The 24,990-nt window shown below is 42.7% G+C and overlaps 1 protein-coding gene across 6 annotated transcripts; it reads right to left on the reverse strand.

Annotated features, from left to right (window-relative positions):
• Positions 1-299: 299 nt before the first annotated feature.
• ago3b (argonaute RISC catalytic component 3b) lies at positions 300-20,614 on the reverse strand. Of its 6 annotated transcripts, none has more exons than XM_030740792.1 (20): positions 20,460-20,614; positions 19,988-20,285; positions 14,877-15,045; positions 14,651-14,771; positions 12,714-12,922; positions 11,426-11,562; positions 9,707-9,841; positions 9,420-9,507; positions 9,173-9,320; positions 7,996-8,115; positions 7,763-7,906; positions 4,867-5,000; positions 3,712-3,896; positions 3,400-3,559; positions 3,193-3,283; positions 2,276-2,470; positions 1,778-1,912; positions 1,474-1,575; positions 1,011-1,210; positions 300-755 (listed from the first exon to the last, which is right to left on the reverse strand). In XM_030740792.1, exons 2-20 carry the CDS (start codon positions 20,004-20,006, stop codon positions 647-649), a joined length of 2,601 nt encoding a protein of 866 aa, XP_030596652.1. In that variant the 5' UTR covers positions 20,007-20,285; positions 20,460-20,614; the 3' UTR covers positions 300-646. The 6 variants fall into 6 exon arrangements, with proteins under 6 accessions (XP_030596652.1, XP_030596649.1, XP_030596653.1 ...); XM_030740789.1 differs by having other exon boundaries at positions 4,867-5,033; XM_030740793.1 differs by having other exon boundaries at positions 7,784-7,906; positions 14,877-15,048.
• Between the last annotated feature and the right edge of the window lie 4,376 nt (positions 20,615-24,990).

Consider the following 24,990-nt stretch of genomic DNA (forward strand, 5'->3'; position numbering starts at 1 on the left):
AAAGGAGAAAAAAAGATTTCATTCAGTGTCTGTGTTGGTAGAGTGCAAAGTTATGCTTCTTACTGTCCAGCTGATGGACTGTGAGGAACCACACAGAACTGGCTTAAAGGGAGACAGAAGAGTAACCACTAAGGCAGCCGTGCCCGTTTTCAAACACAGCTCGGGCCGAAGCCGACACGCTGCCACGTCGATCACACATCACAACACAGACAGGCAAACAAACAGAAATATTAGGCTCAACATGAGGCTACAGAGCAGGTCAGGTCCTCCATAATTCTACCACCAATGCACCAGAAAAAAAAAATGAAATCAGTTTTTATATTACTGGCTGTTCCATCGTTCTGTAAATCCAAAAATAAAGCTGGCAAAATACAATTTAGAGCTTCTGTAAAATCTGGAAGGTGAGGGCACGGCTCGTGAGGAGAATGAGATGCAGGGTGGAGGCACACAAACTATTGGCTGGTTTCAGATTACATAATGGAGCTGGACTCCTCTGACATCATCACGCGGCCGCCACCATCTGGTTTCAGCGGTCAAAGCTGCACCAGAGCGGTGTCGCTCGGCATCGAGAGGAGAGGTGGCCGATGGAAGCCGGGCACTAAGACTGGCTGAGTAACTGGTAGGTGGAGTCGAGTGGAGGGGGTGTTCAGGCGAAGTACATGGTCCTCAGTGTGTCATGGTGGATCTGAACAGCCTTGGCCAGAGCCTGGGGATCCCTGCCATTACTCTGCCCTGAGACGTGGCTGCCCTCCGCACTGTGACAAAATAAAGACATCATTTCATTCGCTGCCTTGTAGTAACACCTATTCCAGTGTATTAGATATTTAATGGAATTATTTAGTTCACGTTATTTCACACGTGCCATACTGTTAAGTTCAAGTCCTCTAGGGTTTCATATGAACACACACACACACACACACACACACACACACACACACACACACACACACACACACACACACACACACACACACACACACACACACACACACACACAAGTTTTGCCCTACCTGTCATGCTCTTTGTCAACCAGGTGGTAGCGAGCACGGAAGGCCACAAGGTGGGCATAGTAGGCAGGTGCTGGGATGGACACTGAGCGTGTGCAGCGGACGTAGGTGTGGCACAACTGGTAGGTGAGGAGCTGGAAATCATCTGCAGTGAAACAGTTGTCGTCCCACAGCACGTGGTAGTGAGAAGGACGGCTGGTACCCTGGAGGGAGGAAAGCAGAGTTAATCGCACCCAGGAGAGAAAGCAGCTCCAAGGAGAGGCGCCAAACAATGAGCAGCTAAAATTAGATCATGCTTGGAGGCCCGTGTGTTTGACAGTAACAGGGTTCCCTTCTCCAACAGCTGCTCAGGCGTCAGTTACATAATATACTGAAAGGTGTAGCACAACGGATACAAAAAATGCAATTAATTGTAGTTTAAAAAGTGTTTCAGCTTCACTTTAAAACAGTCATCTTAAAGTCTTACCTGGATTCCAGCATGACTGCAGAGGTAAAAGTCAAACTCGTAGGGGTGGGTGATGTCTGTGTCCACCGTAGTGCCGGCCGGAATGTTTCCACTTCGTCCAACCTTGTAATGAGAAACAATGTAACAAAGCAAAGCACAAGTTAAAGTGATAGATCTGTTTTCCATCTTGCTTTCCTTTTACCATTATTTTCTCCACATTTTACCACAATACACAAAAGATATTAGTGAGGTCCTAATAATTTCAACCAGCTGATTCCTCGGAGGAGAGAAGCAGCATGAGAATCAGAAGCAGTTTACTGCTCACCCTCTCATTGCGGTCTGCGCAGAACAGGCGTGTGTGATGGCGTTTCTGCACGACGATATAAGTTATCCCCGGCTGGTATTCCTTCTCAAGACTGATGCATGCCTCCCTGATGGCCAGCAGCTCATAGTAAAGCACCTAAACACAAACAATGCAGTAAGCATTCAAACAACTGTATTACAACCTCACCTGGAAAACTTTTGGAAAGATCACATCATCAATATATGCAAGACTTAGAACTAAAAATCCCTGACGGCCAATTTTACATTTGTTCCTGTACCGTGAACACCTCCCTCTTTGCCAGCTTCCCTTATTCATTCATTCATTCATTCATTCATTCATTCTTCATGTCTGATTGGCAGATTTCTTGTTACTAATTGTATTCATCTGTTCATGTTGCAAAAAAACCCAAAACAAATTACATTAAGTATCTTGATCATTTAAAGCATATAGTGTTTTATAGAGTTTCAGCCCAAAGGAAACCGAGTTATAGAAATGTACCTGTCTGAACTGGCCCTCTGACACGCCGTCCCTGTAGAAAATGATCCTGGTTGGCTTGTAGCGGGTTGACTTGTAGAACTGAATCAAGAGCTCTCGCACCATAGAGGCCAAATCCTGGATGATCTCCTGTCTGGGCCTCTGGACCCGTACTGTAGCACAGTACCTGCAGGGGTGGGCATCCATACTGCCTACCACCTATAGAGGGCGAGGAGATGGTAGTCATAATAAAGCAATATTTAAACTAGCCAATTGTGTCGAGAGTGCAAAAAAATCTCCTGCAGACTTTCAAATGATGTGCTTCAATTACAACTGTGCCCGGTTTGTGACCAATCACTGCAAACATGAGGCCGATAATAGTTACTTGGACAAAGTGCAGACATGCTGTGAGCACAGGCAGACTTTTTAAACCGCATTTAAGAGTTCACTAAACATAATGTCCCAGAGTGTTTGTGCCACAGACTTAGAGGCTTCGACCCCGTCTGAGGAACTAACACATTCTGAGCCTGTGAGCAGCAGCGTGCTCAGTAAGAAGCTGAGATAAATGTTCTGCAGCCTGGCCGTTTACTGCCCTGTGTGTGTATATACAAGAACTTTAAATGAAGTGTACTGGGAGCCAGTGGAGCAAAGAGTATAAAATAGGAGTAATGTGAGCTTGCTTACTAGAATTTGTTAGTGTGGCGTAGCACGTTGTATAGCCTGGAGGTGTGAAAGGAGATTTATCTATGACAGTAAACTGGGGCTTACAGTAATCGAAGCACAATGACACAAATGAATGAATCATTTTCTCCAGTTCAGCCAAGGAGACCAGGACTCCAGAGAGGAATCATTACATCACGTGCATTTTAAATTGTCATAGAAAACCAGACTGATGGGGAAAAAAAATAAATCAACAGGTTTTTACTGATGTGAAGCTTTACCGCTGCAATAGATGGCTTTTTCCCATCTCCTGCAGGAGGATGAGTGACATCAGCCCCGAGGAAGATGATAGGTTGCTGGAACACAGAGGGTCTGGAAGAGAGGGGGGCAGAAAGCTCATGGTGAGAGCAAGGAGATAAAAATAAAATTATATTTAAAAAAAAAAAAAAAAAAAATCCATGATCTGTTTGGCAGCCTTGAGAGCTTACCGCTGATGTGGAACCAGAATGTTGTTGATGCCTCCCAGTTTGACGTTGATCTTGAGGCAGAGGTTAGAGAGGGTCTGAGGGGACGTCTTTACTACGTTCTTCACCTGCACACACTGGGTGGCCATGCCGAGCAGGGTGTCTCCCACCCGCTTCACCTCAGCTGTGTGGATCAGAGATTTTAATTACTCATCTTCTCCATTTAGGTATGCCTGATAATATATATTACTCATGAGCCTGTTTTATGTTTAGTGGTTTTTTTTTGTTTAAATATTAAGCACAACATGTGGTTCAGAAATGTAGAAATCTTGGTACCGTAGACGGGCGTTTTTCCAGGCAGGATTACAATGATGAGCTGGAGTCCAGCATAGGTGTTCTTCAGGTGCCTGAACATGGGCTCCACGCTGTCAGCTCCCTGGGCGTATTTACAGAAACACGGCTGGCCTTGGATAGGCATCCCAGCATCCTTTGAGATTTTCCGCAGCTGGTCAGTGAAGCTCCTGAGCGAAGAAAAAAAATTTTTTAAATGGAGGCTTGTAAAGAGTAGTGAACAGCATGATTCTCAAGATGAATGCAGTCCTGTGAAACAGGAGCTAAGGTTCAAACTTCACATTGTTAATACACTGCTCAAAAAAAAAAAAAAAAAAAAAAAAAAAAAAACAGTAAAAAGGAACATTTTTCAATCAGGGCATCGCATAAAGTAAATTAAACTTTTGGGATATTGATCTGGTCAGTTAAGTAGCAGATGGGTTCAGCTACTTTGGTGTTACTGAAACTAACAGGTGCACTAGAGGGGCAACAATGAGACAACCTCCAAAACAGGAATGGTTTTACAGGTGGAGGACACTGATGTGTTTTTTCCCTCCTCATCTTTTCTGATCGTTCTCTCACCAGTTTTGGATTGGGCTAGGGTCAGCATCACTACAGGTAGCATGAAGCCATACCTGGACCCTACAGAGGTTGCACAGGTAGTCACCTGACCGTGCTTCAGTCCAGCCAACGCTGCCAGGTCGCAGTCAGACTGTCCAGGAGCTCAGGGATGCCTTTGTTCAAATCTGGGAGGAGATCCCCCCCAGGACACCATCAGTCATCTCATCAGGAGCCCTGGCGCTGTGCATAGAAGCACATGGGGGCTGCACAAACTACTAAGTACCATTTTGTTGCTGCAGTGAAACTTTGGTGAAATAGACTAGCCTGCTGCATCACTTTTTCACTTTGATTTTTGAGCCGTTTTTGATTTCAACCCTCTGTAGGTTGATAATTTTTTATTTCCATATCACTATATTCCCAGACCCCCCCCCCAAAACTGTATTTTCAAAGTGTTCCTTTAATTATTTTGAGCAGTGTAGTTTGCAGTTCGCTTGTACAACTACACTAAATAAATATAACCAAACTACCACACCTGTGAAGTAAGTCCTGTACCGTATGTCCACTTTCTAACCACTCTGTAAATAACTAAACAAAGCTCACTTGAGGATCTCTTCTCTGCACTGTCTCTGGGTGGCAAAGCAGGCGATAGCCCACATCTTGATCTCCACTCCGGTGTGAAACTGTTTCCCCCTCATGTCCCAAACCCCGTGGCTGGGTGTGGCCACCGTGCGGTTCTGCAACGACAGCGTAGGGTTGATCTGCTGGGGCTGGCAGTGACACAGACACATACAGTACATGGACAAAAGGCAATGTATGGATTCAAAGGATTCAAGCAACTAGTGGGAGCTCAGGATCAGCTAGTTTTCCTAACAGTCAACTGATTGGCTCATTAGGTCATAATCTTTATGCTTCATTTGTTCTTGCATCTGCCATGCACACAAACTAGATGCAAAAAAAAAAAAAAAAAAAAAAAAAAGCCATGCAAAACAGACAATAATAATTAACACTGTTTCAGTAGATAAACAGCATTCATGTGTTAAAGAGTGTACAATCCAACAGAAATCACAACTGTAAATGTAGGGAGAAAGAAGAAACAATGTGGGACATCAGCTGTGGTATCACAGTGGAAGCAAATTAAACATGAAGGATTATTTCTCTTCTTGGGGTCAAAATCAGGTCAACATACACAACTGTACACAGTCATTAGTTTCTGGTTTTGGTACAGACACTTGGGTGTCAAAGCTAGGTTTAGTCATCCAGCTTGCAGTGCTGGGTGGAATACAGGTCATGGTATACATCACCCAACACCTCAATTACTGCTACGGGGTCTTTACCTTACAATATAAAGTGCCTTGAGGCAACTGTTATTGTGAACTGGTGCAATAGAAATATAATGTGGGTAATATAGCCTCCAAACTATCTACTTTAAAGAAACCAGTGATAATGAAGAAAACACTGGACCTATCAGTGACAAAAATGAGCATCATTTTTCAACATCTTTTTCAAATGAGTTGCTGATCACAGAACAACATAATTCAAAGTATGAATCAGCTGCTACAAACTGCCTGCTTGGCCTCATTACATACACTTTATTGCCAAAAGTATTCACTCAGCCATCCATCATTAAATTCAGGTGTTCCAGTAACTTTTGTGGCCATGGGTGTATAAACCAAGCACCCAGGCATGCAGACTCCTTCTACAAGCAGTGAATCCCAGCATGGTACTGTGATAGGATGCCACCCCTGCAACAAGTCCAGTCCTGAAATTTCCTTGCTACTAAATATTCCACAGTCATCTGTTAGTGGAATTATAACAAAGTGGAAGTAATTGGGAAGGACAGTAACTGAGACATGAAGTGGTAGTCCACTTAATATGGCAGAGTTGGGTCAGTGGATGCTGAGGGTCATAGTGCACAGAGGTCACCAACTTCCTGCAGAGTCAGTCACTACAGACCTCCAAACTTCATGTGGCCTTCAGATCAGCTCAGCAACAGTGTGTAGAGAGCTTCATGGTTTCCATGATTGAGCAGCTGCATCCAAGCACAGTGCATGGTGTCAGATGCAGTGGTGTAAAGCACGCCGCCACTGAACTCTAGAGCAGTGGAGACGTGTTCTCTGGAGTGAATCATGCTCATTTGTCTGGCAATCCAATGTACGAGTCTGGATTTGGTGGTTGCCAGGAAAACGGTACCTGTCTGACTGTGTAAAGTTTGTGGGGGGGGGGGGGGGGGGGGGGTTCAGGAGTTGGTCTCGGCTCCTTAGTTCCAGTCAAAGGAACTCTTAATGCTTCAGCATACCAAGACATTTGGGACAATTTGATGCTCCCAACTCTGTGTGAAGAGTTTGGGGATGGCCCCTTCCTGTTCCAACAGGACTGCACACCAGTGCACAAAGCAGCTCCATAAAAGCCTGTTTTCCATTGACTGGGTGCCGGTGCTCAAACCATTCATTGTTTTTTCCACCACGAACGCACTCGGTGCTCGGCCAAAAAACGGGTTCAACTCCAGCACCTAGCTAGCTGGTCTGGAACCCAGAACACGTGGCAAGCAGCAGAAGAGCGTGACTCTGCCATCTCGATGTAAAGTTTTCTAACACTATTTCACTGCAAGGTGTGTATTACACAAGATGCAATTTTCACGGCTGTGAATTAGGTTGGGCTCTAAGGCTGAACTTGCTGCTTTGTATCAGTTCATATCACAGATAAAAGGACACAAAGTGCGTACTTGTCGTCTTGCTCTAATCGCTGTCTGTGTTTACCTCTGTGCTGCACACAGATGCTGCAGTAGTTTGGTTTGGACCGTAAAATATGTTCACAGCACAACAAATAAAGTTTGCAAAAAGGGAGCGTGTTCTGCCACGTTTGTGCCTTTCGGCTTCCATTTCCAGATGAAGAACCGCCCATGCTAATACGCAAAGGAGCAGCTCACAAAGTGCAGTGGAAATGTGGGCCCGTTCTTAAGTAGTTCGCCGGTTCACTGGAAACAACTCCAGCACCGGCAACGTGGTAGAAGACATGACTGGCCTGCACAGAGTCCTGACCTCATCCTGATAGAACACCTTTGAGATGAATTAGAGCGCAGACTGTGAGCCAGGCCTTCTCTCCAACATCAGCGTCTGACCTCACAGATGTGCTTCTGGAAGAATGGTCAGAAATTCCCATAAACACTCCAAAATCTTGGGGAAAGCCTGATATTAAACCCAGTGGACTAAGAATGGGATGTCACTCAAGTTCATATGCATGTGATGGCAGACAAGCGAATACTTTTGGTGATATAGTGTAGACTATGACTACAAAAACTTTGCTTCTAAGCAAAGTTATACATGTACACACATACTGCCAAGCACTGACGTCTTGTGCATTTTTCCTTCATTTAAGTTGAGAACATCCAGTTGTCTCAAACACACACACACACACACACACACACACACACACACACACACACACACATGCAGACAGACACACATGCGTATGAAGCGTGATTTAAAGAGGAAGGTACCATAAAGGGTTCAGAGCTCACCCTGCCACCATACTGCAGCATGGGGGCTGGCAGGACGCGACCCGTAACCTGAGCCATCTCATCTCGCACACGGAACTGAAACTCCTGGACGAACGGGTCAGCATCGTAGTTTGCACTCCGCACCTAAGGAGGAAAAGACAATTATATTTATTCAAGGGTACCAAAATAAAAAAATCCCATGCTGCATCACTTCCTGCCTGAAGCACACTCACCAGTCTGCTGATCTCCTCCTGTCTGTCTGGTGCAGAGCGGGCTGTGGCTTTGATCATTGTTGATGTCTGGTTGTCCGTTAGCTTTTTAATGCAGCGCTGTCCAGCTACAATGTTACACACCTGGATGGAAAAACAACAAGAAGCTGATGAGTTAAATAAGTCTTAATTCAGCCTGCATTTCTAGCCAGGAAACACCCCCCCCCCAACCCACCCCACTCTGCACCTCAAGTTTTATCAAAATTCATTTTGGTATGACAGCTTTATTATGCGTCTGTATTATTGGCTTTAAAATTTTTGGGCTATAATTCTTAAACCAGACTAGTTTACCCAAATGGGGAGCCCCAATTCTCCTTAACACTATCAATGCTTCTCAGTTAGCAGATAAGGACGCATTAGTGTCAATGAATTATAAAAGACACATAAAAAATAGAAGATGCTCAGCATGTATGAAAGATAGCAATTCTGACCTATTATTACTCAAAGCCTGAAACTTTGAACATGAAACTGGGCCGACCAAAATAAGTTTGGTTATTTTAAATATGAAATGCTTTGTTGGCTGCTGAATTGGTGGTTGAGGTTTACACTTTTCAAACAGCGGTTTTAACAAAACTGTCACACGAGTGACTTCTTTGGCAGAAATATTTAGAACTCTGCGATAAAGTTCATTAAGTCTAAACAATTAGGCCAGATGTCACGATCAGGTTTGTGCTGCTCAACAGGTATGAATACCTGTGAAGCGGTGCCGTGTGTTATCTTATGAAAGTCACACCAGCCTTTGAGCTTACTGACCAAACAGTCGGCCTGACTGCCCTGGATATAAAAACAGGACTTGTTTTTTAAACCAGGAAATGAAACGCTTGAGATTAAGAATCTCTTTTCTGAGTGTGTCCTGAGCAAACAGACAGCAATAACCCTTTTTTTCCCCTCAATGATGAGAGAAACTGGAGTTCTTAGAAGCCAGTTTAATGTGAACTCCATGAAGAAGGGTCCTACCTGAGTTTAAACCCTGAATCCTCTAGCTGTGATGCAAAAGCACAAGAAACAACTACTGAACCAATTTATGGCAAAGTTAATTTTAACCTCAGGGATAAATGTGTCGACAGTCTTTTGTGGACAGAAGATTGCAAACTGTTCCCAATCACAGTGGCAAATAAGCTCTAATGATGCAGGATTTTACCTCTAGAGGCAGGTAGGTGTGTTTCTGTTCCTGTCCCACCTGCAGACAAGGCAGGTGGGGATATTTCAGCTGCAGATTGTACTTCTCTCTGAAGTACTGAGCCACTGTGCGCTCAACTGTCTGACCATTCTCGAGCTGCAATGGAAATCTGAGGATTTGAAAGTAACAAGAATGTGTTATCACTGTAAGCCAGCAACAGCTTCGAGTGCGAGTTATCATCTACCGGGGGAGCGATATGGAAACATACGTCTGAAGGCTGGCAGGGCGCCGTGTTACATTGCAGACTCTGTACTTCCTACGCATGGTTCCACAGTGCGTCACTTCCACTTTAAGACCTGTGAAGATAGATGAATGATAAACAGCACTGACAATATAGAAGTTTTTAAGCTTTTTCCTAAACTGTGGAACAACTGATACAACTACAGATTTATCAGATTTTAAATGATCTATTGCTACAGGAGCGTCCTACAATACACGAACTGTTATTACAGTGAAAGAGTGGTGAAAACAAGCAGCTGTCATTCTGTGATATACCTTTGATCTCTTTGGTGAACTTGACCCTGTGGGAGTCAGTGAGAGGGCGCGGCTGCTCGTCAATGTTGTGAATGTCCAGGACCTCACACATGAACTGAATGACTGGCTGGGCTTTGTAGAAAGCTGTGGCTGACACTGAAATCATACAAGACAAGGAAGGACAGTAACAATTTTAGGTTAAAAATATTTATTTCCAATCATACAACAAATGTTACTTTTGGGAACTGTTGTAAAAGACCTGCAGCTACTTCTAGATTTTGCTGGGGCTAAAGACCAGCCACAGACAAAGTTACTTATAAAATCACTTAATTTAAAGATCACAAATGGCTCATTCAAACCATTTATGCCAATTCAATGTTTATATTTTCATCATCTCTCCTCCCTCACTTCCACCTCATCCTGCTCACCTCAAGCCTCATCTACTGAAGACATGAAAGCATGTTTATGTTATTTTCCACAGATTAAACATATGACCCTCCCGTTTCCAGACAGCTGACAACAGCTGGTTGTAAAATAACATTATGCCAGCTAATCTTAGGGTCGAGTGTCCTAAGAAAAGAAAAAGATACTTTTCACTTTTCCTTTGATAAAAGTTTGATTATATTCTCACATCGTATGAGAATTTATTTTCTCAGAGTCCAAGTCGAACAATGTCACATCCACTTCAAAGAAATGCTCACCAATGGAGGCTATCAGTAGCTAACAGCTGCAAACACAGCAGCACTTAGAAAAGTTCAGGACGCCTCAGCAGCGCCGTCATTGGACCAAAGTGAGCTTCACTCACTCATCGACTTGGACTGGAATCCTTTCACTGATTTTCATAGCCTCCTTCAGAGTGAAGGAGACACTGAACATACCTGAGGTAAACGACTGACAGCCTACACTACAGATGAACAGCAGCCAGTTTTTGAGGCGACTTGCAGGTAAAAATTTTAAATACCACAAAATATTTAATTGACATTTTTTTCCCCCATTCATGACTTATTGTTGATATTCAAATGTTAAAGTAGTGTGTACAAAATGTAAGAAATTTAAGGAAACAATTCAGTTGACTGCTATCTGACATCTAGCAGTGATATTTTACACACTGTCCTTCCCAAATTTCTGTAGTAACTTTCAAAGAGTTTTACTGTCTTGCCAAGAAAAGGTCTATAAATATGAAGATACAGCCATAGAAAACATAGCTTCGATTAACAAATACTGAAACCAGCCGTCCAAATGTAATAAAATCCACCTAACCACATCTCCTATACGGACTAAAAATCTAACTGAAGTTTTAAAGGGAAACCTACTTATAAGCCACACAGGCCCAGAAACCAGTCAGCAACCACCATGGGGGATACCACACGATCACACGTGAAACTTCAAAAAGTGTGACGCAAGCTGGAAACAGAATGACTGCCTTCAAAGAAAAAGTTGTGCCTTTGCTTCAGCAGGAAGGTACAAGGGAACCTCCAGCAACCTCTCACAACTGGTTGAAAAATTCTAATTTTCTCAAGTGACTGATGGTTGCTAGGCAAATAAATACATTTAAGCCTTTTTTTTTTTTTAAAAAACAGATTAACCAAACAAAAATGTTAACTAGTAGTAGCTAGTTTTATTGCACACAAGAGTGGCAATCATTTCATCCTCTTTCATATCTTGGCAAGAATGCAAATGTGTATTCACCAAAATGAGAATATTCCTTTAAATGTCCCTGCTTTCACTCTTCTTACTCACCATCAATATTCAGCATCATCTTCCACATGGCAGGGCGTACCGACTGATGGAAGCCAAACCAAACTTCCCTTCCTCCACCTAGCGGATGGTCATAGCCCTCTGGGGAGGAGAAGAAGGATCTTCCAACAGGGGTGTACCTGGATGCAGAAGACACAGGTGATGCAGAGGTCAGCAGGGAACCAAAAAAACTCCCCATGACAGGAAGTTACATTCCCTATGGGGTTCACCGGGTGCAGCAAAACAAGCCATGAGTTTCACATCTCAAACCACAGGAGGCTCAGAGGGCTCACGTTCATGTTGCTGAAAGCTATTTTGGTTAATGGATTCAACAAATGACACATCCCAAGGTAGATTACATAAAAAGATGCTTTTGATCCATCTCTGCATGTTCAATTCAAATCCCAGTGGGGTCATATACCAAGCTAAAAATATATCTACCTGAGGTACTGTAGAGGACATGCAATACACGTTACAATGTGCGACTATGGTATAGTTGAAATGCTGCATAATAAATTAAGGGAGATGCACATCTCCAGGACGCAGGCGTCACTGGATTTACCGACTGGAGGATTAGCCTACAAAGATACATCTATTAACCTTTACTGTTTCTAATCACTTAAACCTAAAAAGGTGTACCAAAGTAATGGTCTACCATAAGCAGAGACATTCTAACAGAGCGATATAACACTCAAAGACACCAGAATCAAATCTATGTGAAATTTTTTTTGATGGGAATGACAGCAACTGAACAGCCACCAAAGAGCCAAAATGGGAAACACGTGAGCTTAGCATGTTAGAAGGACACACACGCAGCAGAGCTTCACAGTTTCAGCTGTGAGGTGGCAGGTAAATCCATTTGTTTTCATAGCGATGATGCCGGTAAACGTACTTATCGTTTTTCCCGATCGTATCCAGAATGTGATTTATCATTGAATTTGCTCAAGTTGGATTAGCCAAACATGCCAAGGACAGCAATGACTGAGCAGTTTGTGAAGCTATAATTTTATGTACATTAAACTGAGGAGCAGCTTAGAGATAATGGGCTGGATTTTCAAAATAGACCACCCCGTGCAAACCAAATTGAATGATTCAGATAGGAGTTTCAAAATAACTTCCTGGAAGAGCTTCCAAGGTGGTTTCCAAGCAGAGAGACTCACTTGCTGTAACAAACTAGTCATCAATATGCTCTACTTTGAAATAACAGCCATGAGTCAAGCAAATGAGTAATTCTATCAAACTGTTTTACCACACTGAGCCTCTCTCTGCACGTCTGATGGCGGGAACTCACTTCATGGAGGGCAGATGTCGAAGGACGACGTCCACAGCGTGAACAGGGTTAGTGCTCAGAGGTTTATCCAGGTCCAGCGGCGCTGGTGCACCGCGTCCTGTCAACACATCGTGCAGCATGTGCCAGCTGACCAATGACACAAATTTAATTGTGACTTTAAATGGCCGGTCCTTCCCACCTTCACCTGGCAGGGTGACATCCAGATCAACCTGAGGGAGGAGGATAAGAAAGGTTATACTCATCCATGGTACAAAGTGTAGGAATTTCTCATTTCCCCATTTTCTGCATCTTCATCGTCTGCTCAATTCTTTAAATGCATCTGGAGGACAGAGGTGCGCACGAGTCCTCCCATCTGGTGTTTGTGAGGAACTCTACAAAATATGAGTTTTATTATCTGTTAAAGAAGTTCAACTGTATGATCAAACTTTTTGCCCGTCATTTCTGTGTGTGTGAGCAAGAGACAATAAAACAGCCGTTTATCTGTACATTAATGTCACATTGCAACAATTTATGAATTTCATTAAAAGTAGATCCAACCATAAAGGTGGACATCATCTGACATTAAATACAGTAGCACGCTAAAACCAAACAGTATAAAGATGAAAACATCTGAGCCAAAGGTCATACTTAACTAACATCGCTTTAATTTTCAATTTGACTCCTTTTCCTTGTTTCTTCTGAAAGTCTCTCTGAGGGGGACTAAGACGAGAGGAGGTGGAACAAAAGCAGGATGAGAAATGCAGAGGGGTGTTTACTTCCAGCCTCTGTTAAACACGGATTCATACTTTAGTATGAACCCTTTTCCAACAAGGCTGCTGTAGTTAACTAAATGCGCACACACACACACACACACACACACACGTGATAAAACTAAACTAGGAGACCCAATTGAATATTCAGTTCTTAAGAAATGTTCACACATCGATGTCTAATCTTGCATGTATATCCCCTTTTGAGTCACCCCACAGCATCTCAATAAGATTAAGATCTGGGTTTTGACTTGACTGTTCCAGGACACTCCCAATTCTTACTTGTTACAGGGTCCACTTCAATTATTTTTTTAGAAACAGATTGTCTCACATATTCCTCAAACACCCTCTGATACACGGTAGATTCTATGATGGTGAGCTGGCCAGGTCCTGCTGCAGCAAAGCATCCCCAAACCATGACCCTTCCACCTCCATGCTTCCGTTGGTAGTAGTTTTTCCTGGAATGCTGTATTTAGTTTACACCAAACATGTCCTCTGTTTTGGTGCCCAAATAATTCAATTTTAGACTCATCTGTCTAGAGAACATTATTCCAGAAATCCTGGACTACATTCTGCCTGGCAAACTTCAGTCTGGCTTTCATGTTTCTCTCAGAGAGCAGAGGTTTTCTCCTTGCACACCTCCCATGCAGGTTAAACTCCTGCCGTCTCTTTTTGATTGCAGCAGCATGCACTTTAACATCAACAGTAGCGAGAGCCTGCTGCAAGTCCCACGATGACAGTTTAGGGTTTTTGGAGACTTCTTTCAGCATCTTGGGGTGAACTTGCTTGGACAGCCAGACCTGAGCACGCTGGCAGTTGTTTTGAATGTCCTCCACTTGGAGACTATTTTCTGGACAGTGAAACGGCCGATTTCAAGTTCTTTTGAGATCTTTTTAAATCCCTTACTAAACTCATAAGCTGCTACCCATTTCTTAAAAATCTTGCCCCTGACAAATAACTCCTATGTTAGCTTAAACCAAATATTTTCAAAACTAAAACTAAACTGACTTGAAAATACAAAACTAATAACCCTGGTTACCATAAACAAAACACGTGAGCAGAAGGATTTTACAAATACATGTGTACTGACAATTCTCAGGCATTATTAAATAAATTGAATAAATAAATCACAGATAAAGCAGTTGACAGGTAAAGACTAAAAACCACACAGAGGATGTAGTTTCTTACCCCGGCAGTGGCGACAGGAAGTGGGCTTGCAGTGTAAAGGCTCCTCTTCCCATCATAAACTGGCAGCCGCTCACCAAAGATGTTCACCTTAAAATGCTGCACCATGGAGTCCACCACCTCCCTGGAAATGACCACACTGACATGTCACTACTAACGAATGGATGGAAGTGCAGGTGTAAAAAATAAAGAAAATAAATATTGTTCTCACAGAAATGTTTTCAGTTACCTGTTGACCCGTCGAGGACATTTATCGGGCTTGATGTCCACCTCGTACAGGTAGACGTCAATCTTGGGGATCTCCACCTGGAAGCAGTTGGCCAGAAGCTTGATGGACTTTCCAATGGTGCCATAGCCTGGTCGCCGTGGCAACGTGAACAGCGCTTGGGCTCCAACGGCTTCTAAAACAATAACGCAAGTTTTTTAAAAAAAAAACATCTTTACAACACACTAAAACAGCGAGGATCACATTTCCCTTAGCACATCTAAATAACTATATTAATGTACTGTGTGTATTTACAGATCTACTCAATAGTTTATAAAGTGGGTGCTTATAGCATAACTGTCACCTGATTTCTCACCTTGAATCACAAATCAGCAACATTTATGTCAACACTTGTGTTCCAACATTTACACCCCCCAAACAGCTAAACAGTCAATGTATATGTGTATAGTGTTTTTCTATTTTATTTTATTCTATTCTATTTTTAGTTTTCTGTACTGAGCTGCTGTAATGTGCAAATTTCCCCGTCGTGGGATCATTAAAGTTTTATCTTATCTTATCTTAAAACCAGTAATGAGTCTAAATGAACGCTTATATAGTAATTTTTCTGCTCTTTGACCACTCAAAGCACTTTCCTCTTTAAACCACATTTATACGCATTCTTCTTTGCCCCTAAGCACAATATCTATGTTGCATTCACACGTACGACAAGCGTGGAATCACTGATTAACCTAACGTGCACATCCTTACATTGTGGGAGGATGCTGGGGTACCCAGAGGGGGAGGAAAGGGCCCCTACCTACCAGGAGACACAAAACAGAACCTTCCCTCTTGCCGTGAGGCAAGAGTGCCAACCACTGCACCACAGTGCCAGCAAGTGTAGTGCACCCTTACAGACAAGCCAGGAACTCAAAGACAAACTGAAGGAAGGAAGTGGTTAATAAGGAGGAAAGTGCAGAGGGTGTAGGCTGGTTCTGATGGTCAGGGATGTTAAACACCACCTCAATTTAAACCGACAAAACTGAAAGAGACTGGGAAAACGCTGCGTTTCCCCCACATCAATCTGATAATGACTGTACAAAAGGTTACAAAGTTGGGTGACATTTCAAAATAAAAACCGAAGACCGGCATGGCGGTCACAGATTTCTTCAGACTGACATGGTCTTTGCCAGACAGGCGGAGAAGTGGGCGAAGACACACACCATGCTTGCTTGACATCAATTTTCATAAATGCCAAACTGGAAAATACTAACTGGAAAAAAAGAAAAGAAAATGACATCACACAACCACACAATTTCCCCGAACGTGACTCAGAGGATCCACATGACAAAGTTTGTACATACATACAGAGCTGGAGCCGTAAAGGCACCAAGACTCTGTGCACGTTGTTATTGCTGAAATGAAAGTGTGAATCAGAGAAAATAAATTCTGCAATAGTGATGAAATCACCGTAGCTGAGAAGATGTGGGCTGGAGAAAAGTTAAACTGTTTCAGGTTGTGAGCTCTTGTTTGGGTCAGAGTTATACTGAATGTGTCATAAGGAGGCATTATTCACTAAAAGACTACACTTTGTGCATGACGGGTCCCCCAGGTGGTTTAATTCCCCCCGTGCTATTCCCATGGTGATGGCACCCATGCTGCCATAATTCTCCATGGTAACTACAGGCAGTAGGAGGAAAACAGGCCAGCATGCATTGGCCTCATTTATCCTGGAACTGCAATGATAAAAATGCTTCTTCCTGAAGGAAATGACAGCTCATAAAAAAGGTAACAGGGTGCCTGTTATTAAAATGAAAATGTGTGCTTTCAAAAGACCTCAAAAACAGCAAAACAAAAGATCAAAAATTTCAAATTATATACTCAAGCTCATAACTAGTTGGATATACAGCTATTCAACACAAGGACAGGATTATTATAATTAACTCAAACTAAACTGAGAAGTAAAGCTTTGTGGAGGGGAAAAATGTAAACAAAAACTAATAAAAAAGGAAGAGGAAAAACCACAACTATGATACAAATATTTAACTATTAAGTAGTCCAGCTTAAATACATTTCAGTTTATCAAATGGCCAAAAAACAGGAGAAAGCACTGGCTTCAGTTCAGATAACCGACTCTTCCCTCACACTAGTTGTGTTTGCATACGTCGCCTCCCCCACAGCAGCTACTGCACCAGTAATGACCCAAAAAGACAAAAGGTTCATATAAGCCTGAGCAACAATGGAGAGATTAATGACCACTTATCGGGCTGCGTCGATGCACAAACACACCACACAACCAGCGGCCACCCACACGTGGCTGACGTTCAACACACGCACTTTAAGAGCACTCCACTGATGAAATGTTGTACAGCTGTCACAACACTGGAGGCTAAAAGTGTGTAAGGTGCATCCTGGAGTACTAAAGCAAGTGTTGCTTAACTCAACTTTATAGAGCATAAATAAATACAAATAAAAACTGTGCAGACAAATACACTGTAAATGTTTAAAAACAGTTTTTACAAATATGAATTATTTCCCTGGATTACAGGGAAATATTTATATTTGTTGCAGTGTGTAAAATGTTACAAGACATAAATGATGAGTACACCGTTATGGTTTTGAACTGTTAGGCTGGATTTAAAAAAAAAAAAAAAGGGGAACTGGAAACTTCCCGAGAAAGTGTCATGTCACGACTATTTTAATAATACACTGATGAAGCATGACATTATGACCACCTGCCTAATATTGCGCTGGGTCCCTTTTTGCTGCCACAGCCCTGACCTGTCAAGGCTTGGACTCTTCTAGACCCCTGAGGGTGTGCTGTGGTATCTGCACCAAGATGTTAACGACCCGTAAGTTGCCAGGTGGGGCCTCCACGGATTGCAATTGTCTGTCTGGGACATCCCACAGATGCTCCACTGGACTGAGATCTGAGCAATGGAGGCCAAGTCAACGCCTCAAACTTGTTTTTTTGCTTCCTGAACCATTTTTTGCTTTGCGGCAGGGTCTGCTGAAAGAGGCCACAGTCATCAGGGAATACCGTTTCCATGAAAGGGTGTACATGGTGTGCAGAAATGCTTAGGTAGGTGGTACGTGTCAAAGTAACATGGATAGCACATGGATGGCAGGACGCACGTTTTCCCAGCAGAACTTTGAGCAAAGTATCACACTGCCTCCGCTGGCTCGTCTTCTTCCCATAGTGCATCCTGGTGAAAAGTGTTCCCCAAGTAAGCGACGCGCACACACACACCTGGCCAGCCAAGTGATGCACAAGTAAAAGTGACCCATCAGATCAGACCACCTTCTTCCATCACTCCATGGTCCAGTTCTGACACTCATGTCTATTCTTGGTGCTTTCAGCAGATGACAAGAGTCAGCATGGACACCCTGACTGGTCTGTGTCTATGGAGTGCCATGAACAGAAAGACCCTTAATTGATAAAGGAATTAAAACAGACTTCCTGTGTCCAGAATTAACTAAAGCTATAAGCAGAATGTGGGGAAACAACTACAAGAACTTCATATCCAAAATATCCATGGAGTGTGCTGAGGAAAGTGAAGATGAACTGGGGTTGCTGTATACACATCTCTAAAGCTTTGAGACTCTAGTGAAACACAGTGAGCCATGAAGTCTGTTCTCTACCAGAAAAACCTGAAGAAGAATGTCTGGCCATCAGTTCATGCCCTGAGGCTCAAGCTCACTTGGTTATACAGCTGAAACATGCCAAACATACTTATCTGAAAGATACCAGCAAGGCCAACTCTGAATGGTTCAACAAAAAAAAGGGTCAACCTCCAGACTCAAATCAGACTGAAATGCTTTGGCATGCAGTTAAAAAACAGGCTCAAAAACCCTCCAGTGTGGATGAACTTAAATCTTCAAAGAACAGCAGGCCAAAATTCCACAACCTGTTATACTTGTTCACACAGGGCCAGGTAGGTTTGGATAGCTTTTTCACCTTAATAAAATTATTTAAAAACTGAATTTTGCACAGTACTGTACAAAGTGCAGTACAGTACCTGGTACTGTATTTACTCGGGTTCTGCGTCTAATAAAATTTGTCTGATGATCTGAAACGTGTGACAAATATGCAAAAAAAAAATCAGGAAGGGGACAAATACTTACACAGCACTGCATTTACTATGGCAGCCTGGCAAAATGCAAATTAGAAATTAGGGTAATTTTAAAGAAATATCAAAAGCGGCATAATTCTGAAAACAGCACACACACACACAAACACTCCTATCAGTAAAATACTGCTGTGTGGTGAAAGATTTACCTTCATGATAAACACATTAGCATTCTAGAGAGCTGGAACATTCATAGCAGTGAAAATTATTTCAAATTTGCTCCATCTAAAGATCTGAAGTGGATGCAGAACATGTGGGTCACTGTGTTCTCCACCCAGCCCGCCCCCCCTCCCCATAAAGATCAACAACACAGAAATTGTAACCCCTAGCAACAAAGTAAATTGATTTATGTCCCTCCATGCCCCACTGAGCCATAATTAACAAAGACAGCAGTTAACTGGACATTATTCATTAGACTAACTATGGCAGCAATTTGTGTGGATGGATGGGATAAGAACATACAAACACACACAGTCACCCTCTCAGTCTTCATGCACACCTGATGGCATCACCACCTGCTTTTGACAATCAACACAGTCAATGAAAAAACAACCCATGAGACTGATTTTGGGGCAAACACACCAACACTAGTGGCCCAAGTTTGCCTTTAATGGTCTGTTAAAACAACTGTCGGATGAAGTCTGGTAGGGTTTAGGCAACAACAATTGTTTGGTCGGGTTAAAAATCCTCCCTATTAAGAAAATCGTTAGCCCCGTCTGGCAGACAACCACGAGGTCAAACGTCTCCCATATGTAAGGCGCTCAACTGACCGGTAAACTCCGGAAACTGTCATCGCTGCTTTTTCCCCACGTACGATAACCTGGAAACTCTCTTTTTAACATGTATGACAACAATTTGATTAAGGTAATGCTTCCGCAACTTCCTAATTCACAACCTCTGAGGTTAAATGTATTAGAACTACCACACACGGGCTCAAAATAACTCGGCAGCACCTGAACATCACATTAGCACATTGAGGCACGGCGGATAGTTAGTCCGGGATCCCACCTGTTGTTCCGATTTCCATTCATGGGGGTGTCTGTCCGGATGAACCGGCACTTGGTGATCAATAATCCTCGTAAATTAAAACTTTTAGTGCGGTTCCGCTAGCCCCCCCCACACACACTGGCCAAGCTCCCCCGCTCGTGATGTCTTCTCCCCGGCTTCGTTCGGTGAAGTCGAACCGGGCCGCTTGAGGGTCCCCTCGGTTGAAGTCTTCTTCTTGTCTCCCCACCGCACCTATCTTACATAAACTGGCAGATTAAAGTTGAATGAAATGTCCCAGCTCCTGCCTTTGGCGTTGTAACTGAAATAAGAAAAGAGTTATTGTCAATGTTGGTTTTTTTTTTTTTTTTTTAAGAAACGAAATTGCTGAAATTTCTCCGGCAGTGTCAGTAGCAGTGGCTAAGCTAACCGAGTAAGTTAGCTTTAGCCAGCGACAACTAGCAGATGACAACCCCCGACTGAAATGAATATTTACCTTGTCGGCTATTGAGTTTACTGTCACGTTTGTTTAGCGTGACAATCCGGATTTCTACTTTATTAAACAAATACAGAGGCTCGCTGCCTCGGCGTCCTCCTCAACGTCGCCGATAAACCGGTCTGAAGTCTGCTCTTACGCCGCCTTCTGTCATTCTTAAGGGAAAGCTAACGGGGACTGGACATGGCAACTTCCGGGATATCCTTTCAAAACAAAAGATTATAATTATTATTTTAGATTTCGATAGGTTTCTTTTTTTTATGTATCGCTCTTCATGTGTGTTATTCTTGTCGGCCTTAACATGAAGCTGAATGCAAAATTTCGTGAAACATATGCTGGAAGGACAATTGAAAACCACTGAATCTTTGATTTTATACACTGGGACTCATGCTTTGTTTTTAAACATCCATTTGTTGGATTTCAAAATAGAGAAAATAGACACAAGCAGAACCACAAACACAACAGTGGCAGAAGCTCACAGACTAATTTATTACTTGTGTTACAGGTGTCATAGTACAGTATGACACAGTTAACAGACCAATAAACATAATTTCAAATTTTCAATGAGACTGATGATCAGCAACCAGATTTTCTGAAAGAGACCTGCTTTGTTTGACATAGTATATCTAATTCAACCACATACTGAAATTTGGAAGAATTTTTCTCCTTAAGCATTGATAAGGAAATGGCCTGAGCCTCATAATGATCCCATATGTTGCTCGAATCAAGCACTCCAAGTAATGCTGTAAGTGGGACTGGCATGGAATATATCAGGAGTCAGCTCTGAGCCCCTTCTTGTTTGCAGTGGTGATGGACAGGTTGACAGATGAGATCAGGAAAGAGTCTCCATGGACTATGATGCTTGGAGATGACATTGTGATCTGTAGTGAGAGTAGGGAGCAGGAAGAGAACCTGGAGAGGTGGAGGTATGAACTGGAGAAAAGAGGAAGAAAGATAAAATATGTGTGTGAATGAGAGGGAGACAGGTGTAACAGTGAAGCTACAAGGAGTAGAGGGAGTGAAGGTACACAAGTTTAAATTACCTGGGGTCAGTTATCCAGAGCAACAGACAGTGCACAGGATAACTGACCCCAGGTAATTCAAACTTGTGCACTGTCTGTGCACAAGTTGCTCTGGGGTCAGTTATCCAGAGCAACAGACAGTGCACAGGAGAGGTGAAGTGCAGGAAGGGTGGAGCAGGTGGAGAGTAGTGTGATTTGTGACAGGATAGCAGCAAGAGCGAAAGGGAAGATTTACAAGATGACACTGAAGCCTGCTATGATGTATGGTTTGGGGACAGTGGCACTAATAAAAAGACATTAGGCTGAGCTGGAGTTGTTCAGATTTTCATTGGGAGTGACCAGAATGGATAAGATCAGAAATGAGTACATCAGAGGGGTGAGCAGTTTGGAGACAAAGTTAGAGGTAAGGCTGAGATGGGCTGGAGATGTCCAGAGAAGAGATAGTGCATACACTGGCAGGAGGAAAAGAAGAAGACCACACAGAAGGTTCATGGATGGACATGCAGAAGGTGGATGTGACAGAAGAGGATGCTAGGGACAGAGTGATGGAGGCAGATGATTGACTGTGGCAACCGCTGAAGGGACCATATGAAAAAAAAAAAAATGATGATGGCACTGGAGCTCAGAAAACCCCCAAATAATCATACATGGGAAAAATGCCAGAAGGAATTAAATCTGGTCCATGATGTCCTACAAAGAAGTTAAGTTGGCCTTTCCCAGGTTCTAGATATCACTTGTGTGCAAAGAGTAATGATAATACTATTCCCTTAAAAGTAAATAGTCCAGAGAGTGAGCTGCCTTGGTGGAGGTTTGCTCTGGAAGTGCTTCTTATTTTTCATATGAAATCTATCTGTCATCTATCTACTCATGACTGTTAATATGTATTATAGCTCAATAGTATCCCGGGATTGGGTAAAAAGCAGACAGGGTCCGGTATTCTGCTGTTTCATTGAGTCTAACTTGACAAAGCTCTTAGTCCCTCCTCTCCTCCTCCACTGAGGGAAATCCATCAGGAAATACCATCTGTAGGCAACAACGTCACATCCGGGAAACTTTTTTCTAAACTATTTACGTCACATTTTTAAATAAGTCGCATTCTGTTTGCATTTTGGCTGTCGTAATTTTCCGTGGCCTGACCTGTTTGCTCAGGTGTTGTAACCGTCAGAGCAGTTGACACACCTCGAGTTACTTACTCCATACTGTAGATGTCCCCAGAAACCATTCATATAATTTTACAGCTGCCTCAGATTGAATGCACAGGTGGATAAGGGAATTTCTATTTGAAAGGCAAATACAAGTAAGGATAGAAGTAAAGACTTCATTATTTTTATTAATGACAAACAATTTGTTTAAGAACACAGAAAGTGAGATGAAGTCTTCACTTTTTGCAGAAGATTAGGCAATGTGGACGAGAGGAAGAAACTCTTCAAAGGTTAAACTGTATCCAACATCAGGCTCTAACACAGGGGTGGGCAAACTTTTTGACTCGTGGGCCACAGAGGGTTCTAAAATTTGACAGAAGGGCCGGATCAGGAGCAGATGGATGGAGTGTTTTAGTAATTCACCTCATAAGAGAAAGAATAACATGGGATATGTAGAAAACGTGCTTTAATTTTAATAGAAAATTAACAAAAGCAATACAACAAAATATCTCTTCCAAGTCCCACAGTATTTCTTTATTAATATGACTCTTAAAACACTGAAAATTCCATTAACAAAATACAGTTTAAAAAAAAATACTAACAGTTACCATTTTGAAGCATTTAATGTTTTGATATCCTTCAGGATATTATCATCACTCTCCTCCTCAACATTTCAAAAATTGTTGGACATGCAGATCGGAACAGTGACAACATGCCAGTATGTGGCCATGTTAAATATATCTGGTGTGCATTGTTTATATTGAGAAGGCAGTGCACCTGCACACCACTTATGAGCACACCTTAACAGAAATGACATGTAACACGTAAATGCATGTTTAAGAGCAGAGAAACTTACTTTTGATTTCAGTGGGAACAGTGTTGTTGGTGTCCCTTTTTAACAAGCGCATCAAAGTCTGGAGTCAGTTTTGTTGTGGCGATTCTCAGGATGGATCTGAGGTGTTGGTCAGTCAAATTGGATCTGTGGCTGGCTTTGTTGAAGTTCATGACGCTGAACGTCTTTTCACACACATAGGTCGAGCCGAACAACGCCAGAATCTTCTGTGCCGTCCTCCGGAGGTTTGGAAACACCGCTTCATTAAGTGACGCATAAAAGTCATTCAGTTTAAGAGAGTTGAACTTCTCTTACAAGACAGCATCAGCCTGAAGGTCTATCAGTTCCAGCTGCATCTCTTCTGGTGCTGTTTCGGGGTCTTGTGACAGGGGACAGGCCACCAACTGAAGTGACTTGTTAATTTTCTCAAAATCAACAAAGCGACGGCGGAATTCTTTGTGGAGCGCATCCAGTGTCTCGCTGTATTTCTTAACTTTTGCGCCAGCCTCCTCTTTCAGTGTAGCTAGTGTGGGGAAATGAGTGAATGACTCATTTAGGATTTGCTTGGAAAATAAAGCCAGTTTGGCTTTGAAGGCTTTCACGCTTGTGTACAGGTCATGCACAAACCGATCCTTCCCCTGTATGTTCACGTTCAGCTCATTCATGTGTGAAAATATATCCACAGCAAACGCAAAGTCACAAAGCCAGTTCTTGTTGCTCAGCTCAGGAAATTCGTCGGCCTTCCCCAGTAGCTCCAAAAATGCACCAATCTCCTCTTTGAGGTCCCACACTCGTTGAAGCACTTTTCCCAAGCTTAACCAGCGGACACGGGAGTGATAAAGTAGGTCATGGTGCTCTGCATCAGTTTCCTCCAAGAACGCGATGAACTGACGGTGCTGAAGTCCCCTTGCACGTATAAAGTTGACAAGTTTTACGATAGGATTCACAACATGATTCAGCTGTAATACAGATTTACATAGAGATTCCTGGTGGATGATGCAGTGAAGGAAAATAACATCCTGGTCAGGATTTTCTTCTTTTACTTTATCCTGGATTCTTCTCAGCAGGCCAACATTTTTCCCTGTTAAATTTGGAGATCCATCTGTGGTGACGTTGATAAGTTTACTCCAAGACAGCTTCGTATTTTCAATGACAGCAGACACCCGGTTATTCAAGTCCTCCCCCCGTGTTTTTCCTTTCAGAGACTCCATTGTCAAAAAATCCTCTGTTATTTCAAAAGTATCGTTAATTCCTCGGATAAAAATGAGGAGCTGAGCAGTGTCATTTACATCGTTGCTTTCATCCAGAGCTAATGAATAAAACGTGAATGACTCCGCCGTTTATTTTAAGTTGCTAATTAGCTCTTTGTCTATCAGTTCCACACGGCGAGACACTGTCTTGCGTGATAGACTGATTTTTTCAAACTTGTCTTTGGCCTCTGGACACAAGACACCTGCTGCCTCCACCATACACTCCTTTAAAAACTCCCCTTCAGACAGAGGCTTGCTGGCCTTTGCTAATTTGAATGATAGCAT

The sequence above is a fragment of the Archocentrus centrarchus genome, chromosome 11, assembly GCF_007364275.1.
Source record: "Archocentrus centrarchus isolate MPI-CPG fArcCen1 chromosome 11, fArcCen1, whole genome shotgun sequence".
Classification (NCBI taxonomy): domain Eukaryota; kingdom Metazoa; phylum Chordata; class Actinopteri; order Cichliformes; family Cichlidae; genus Archocentrus; species Archocentrus centrarchus.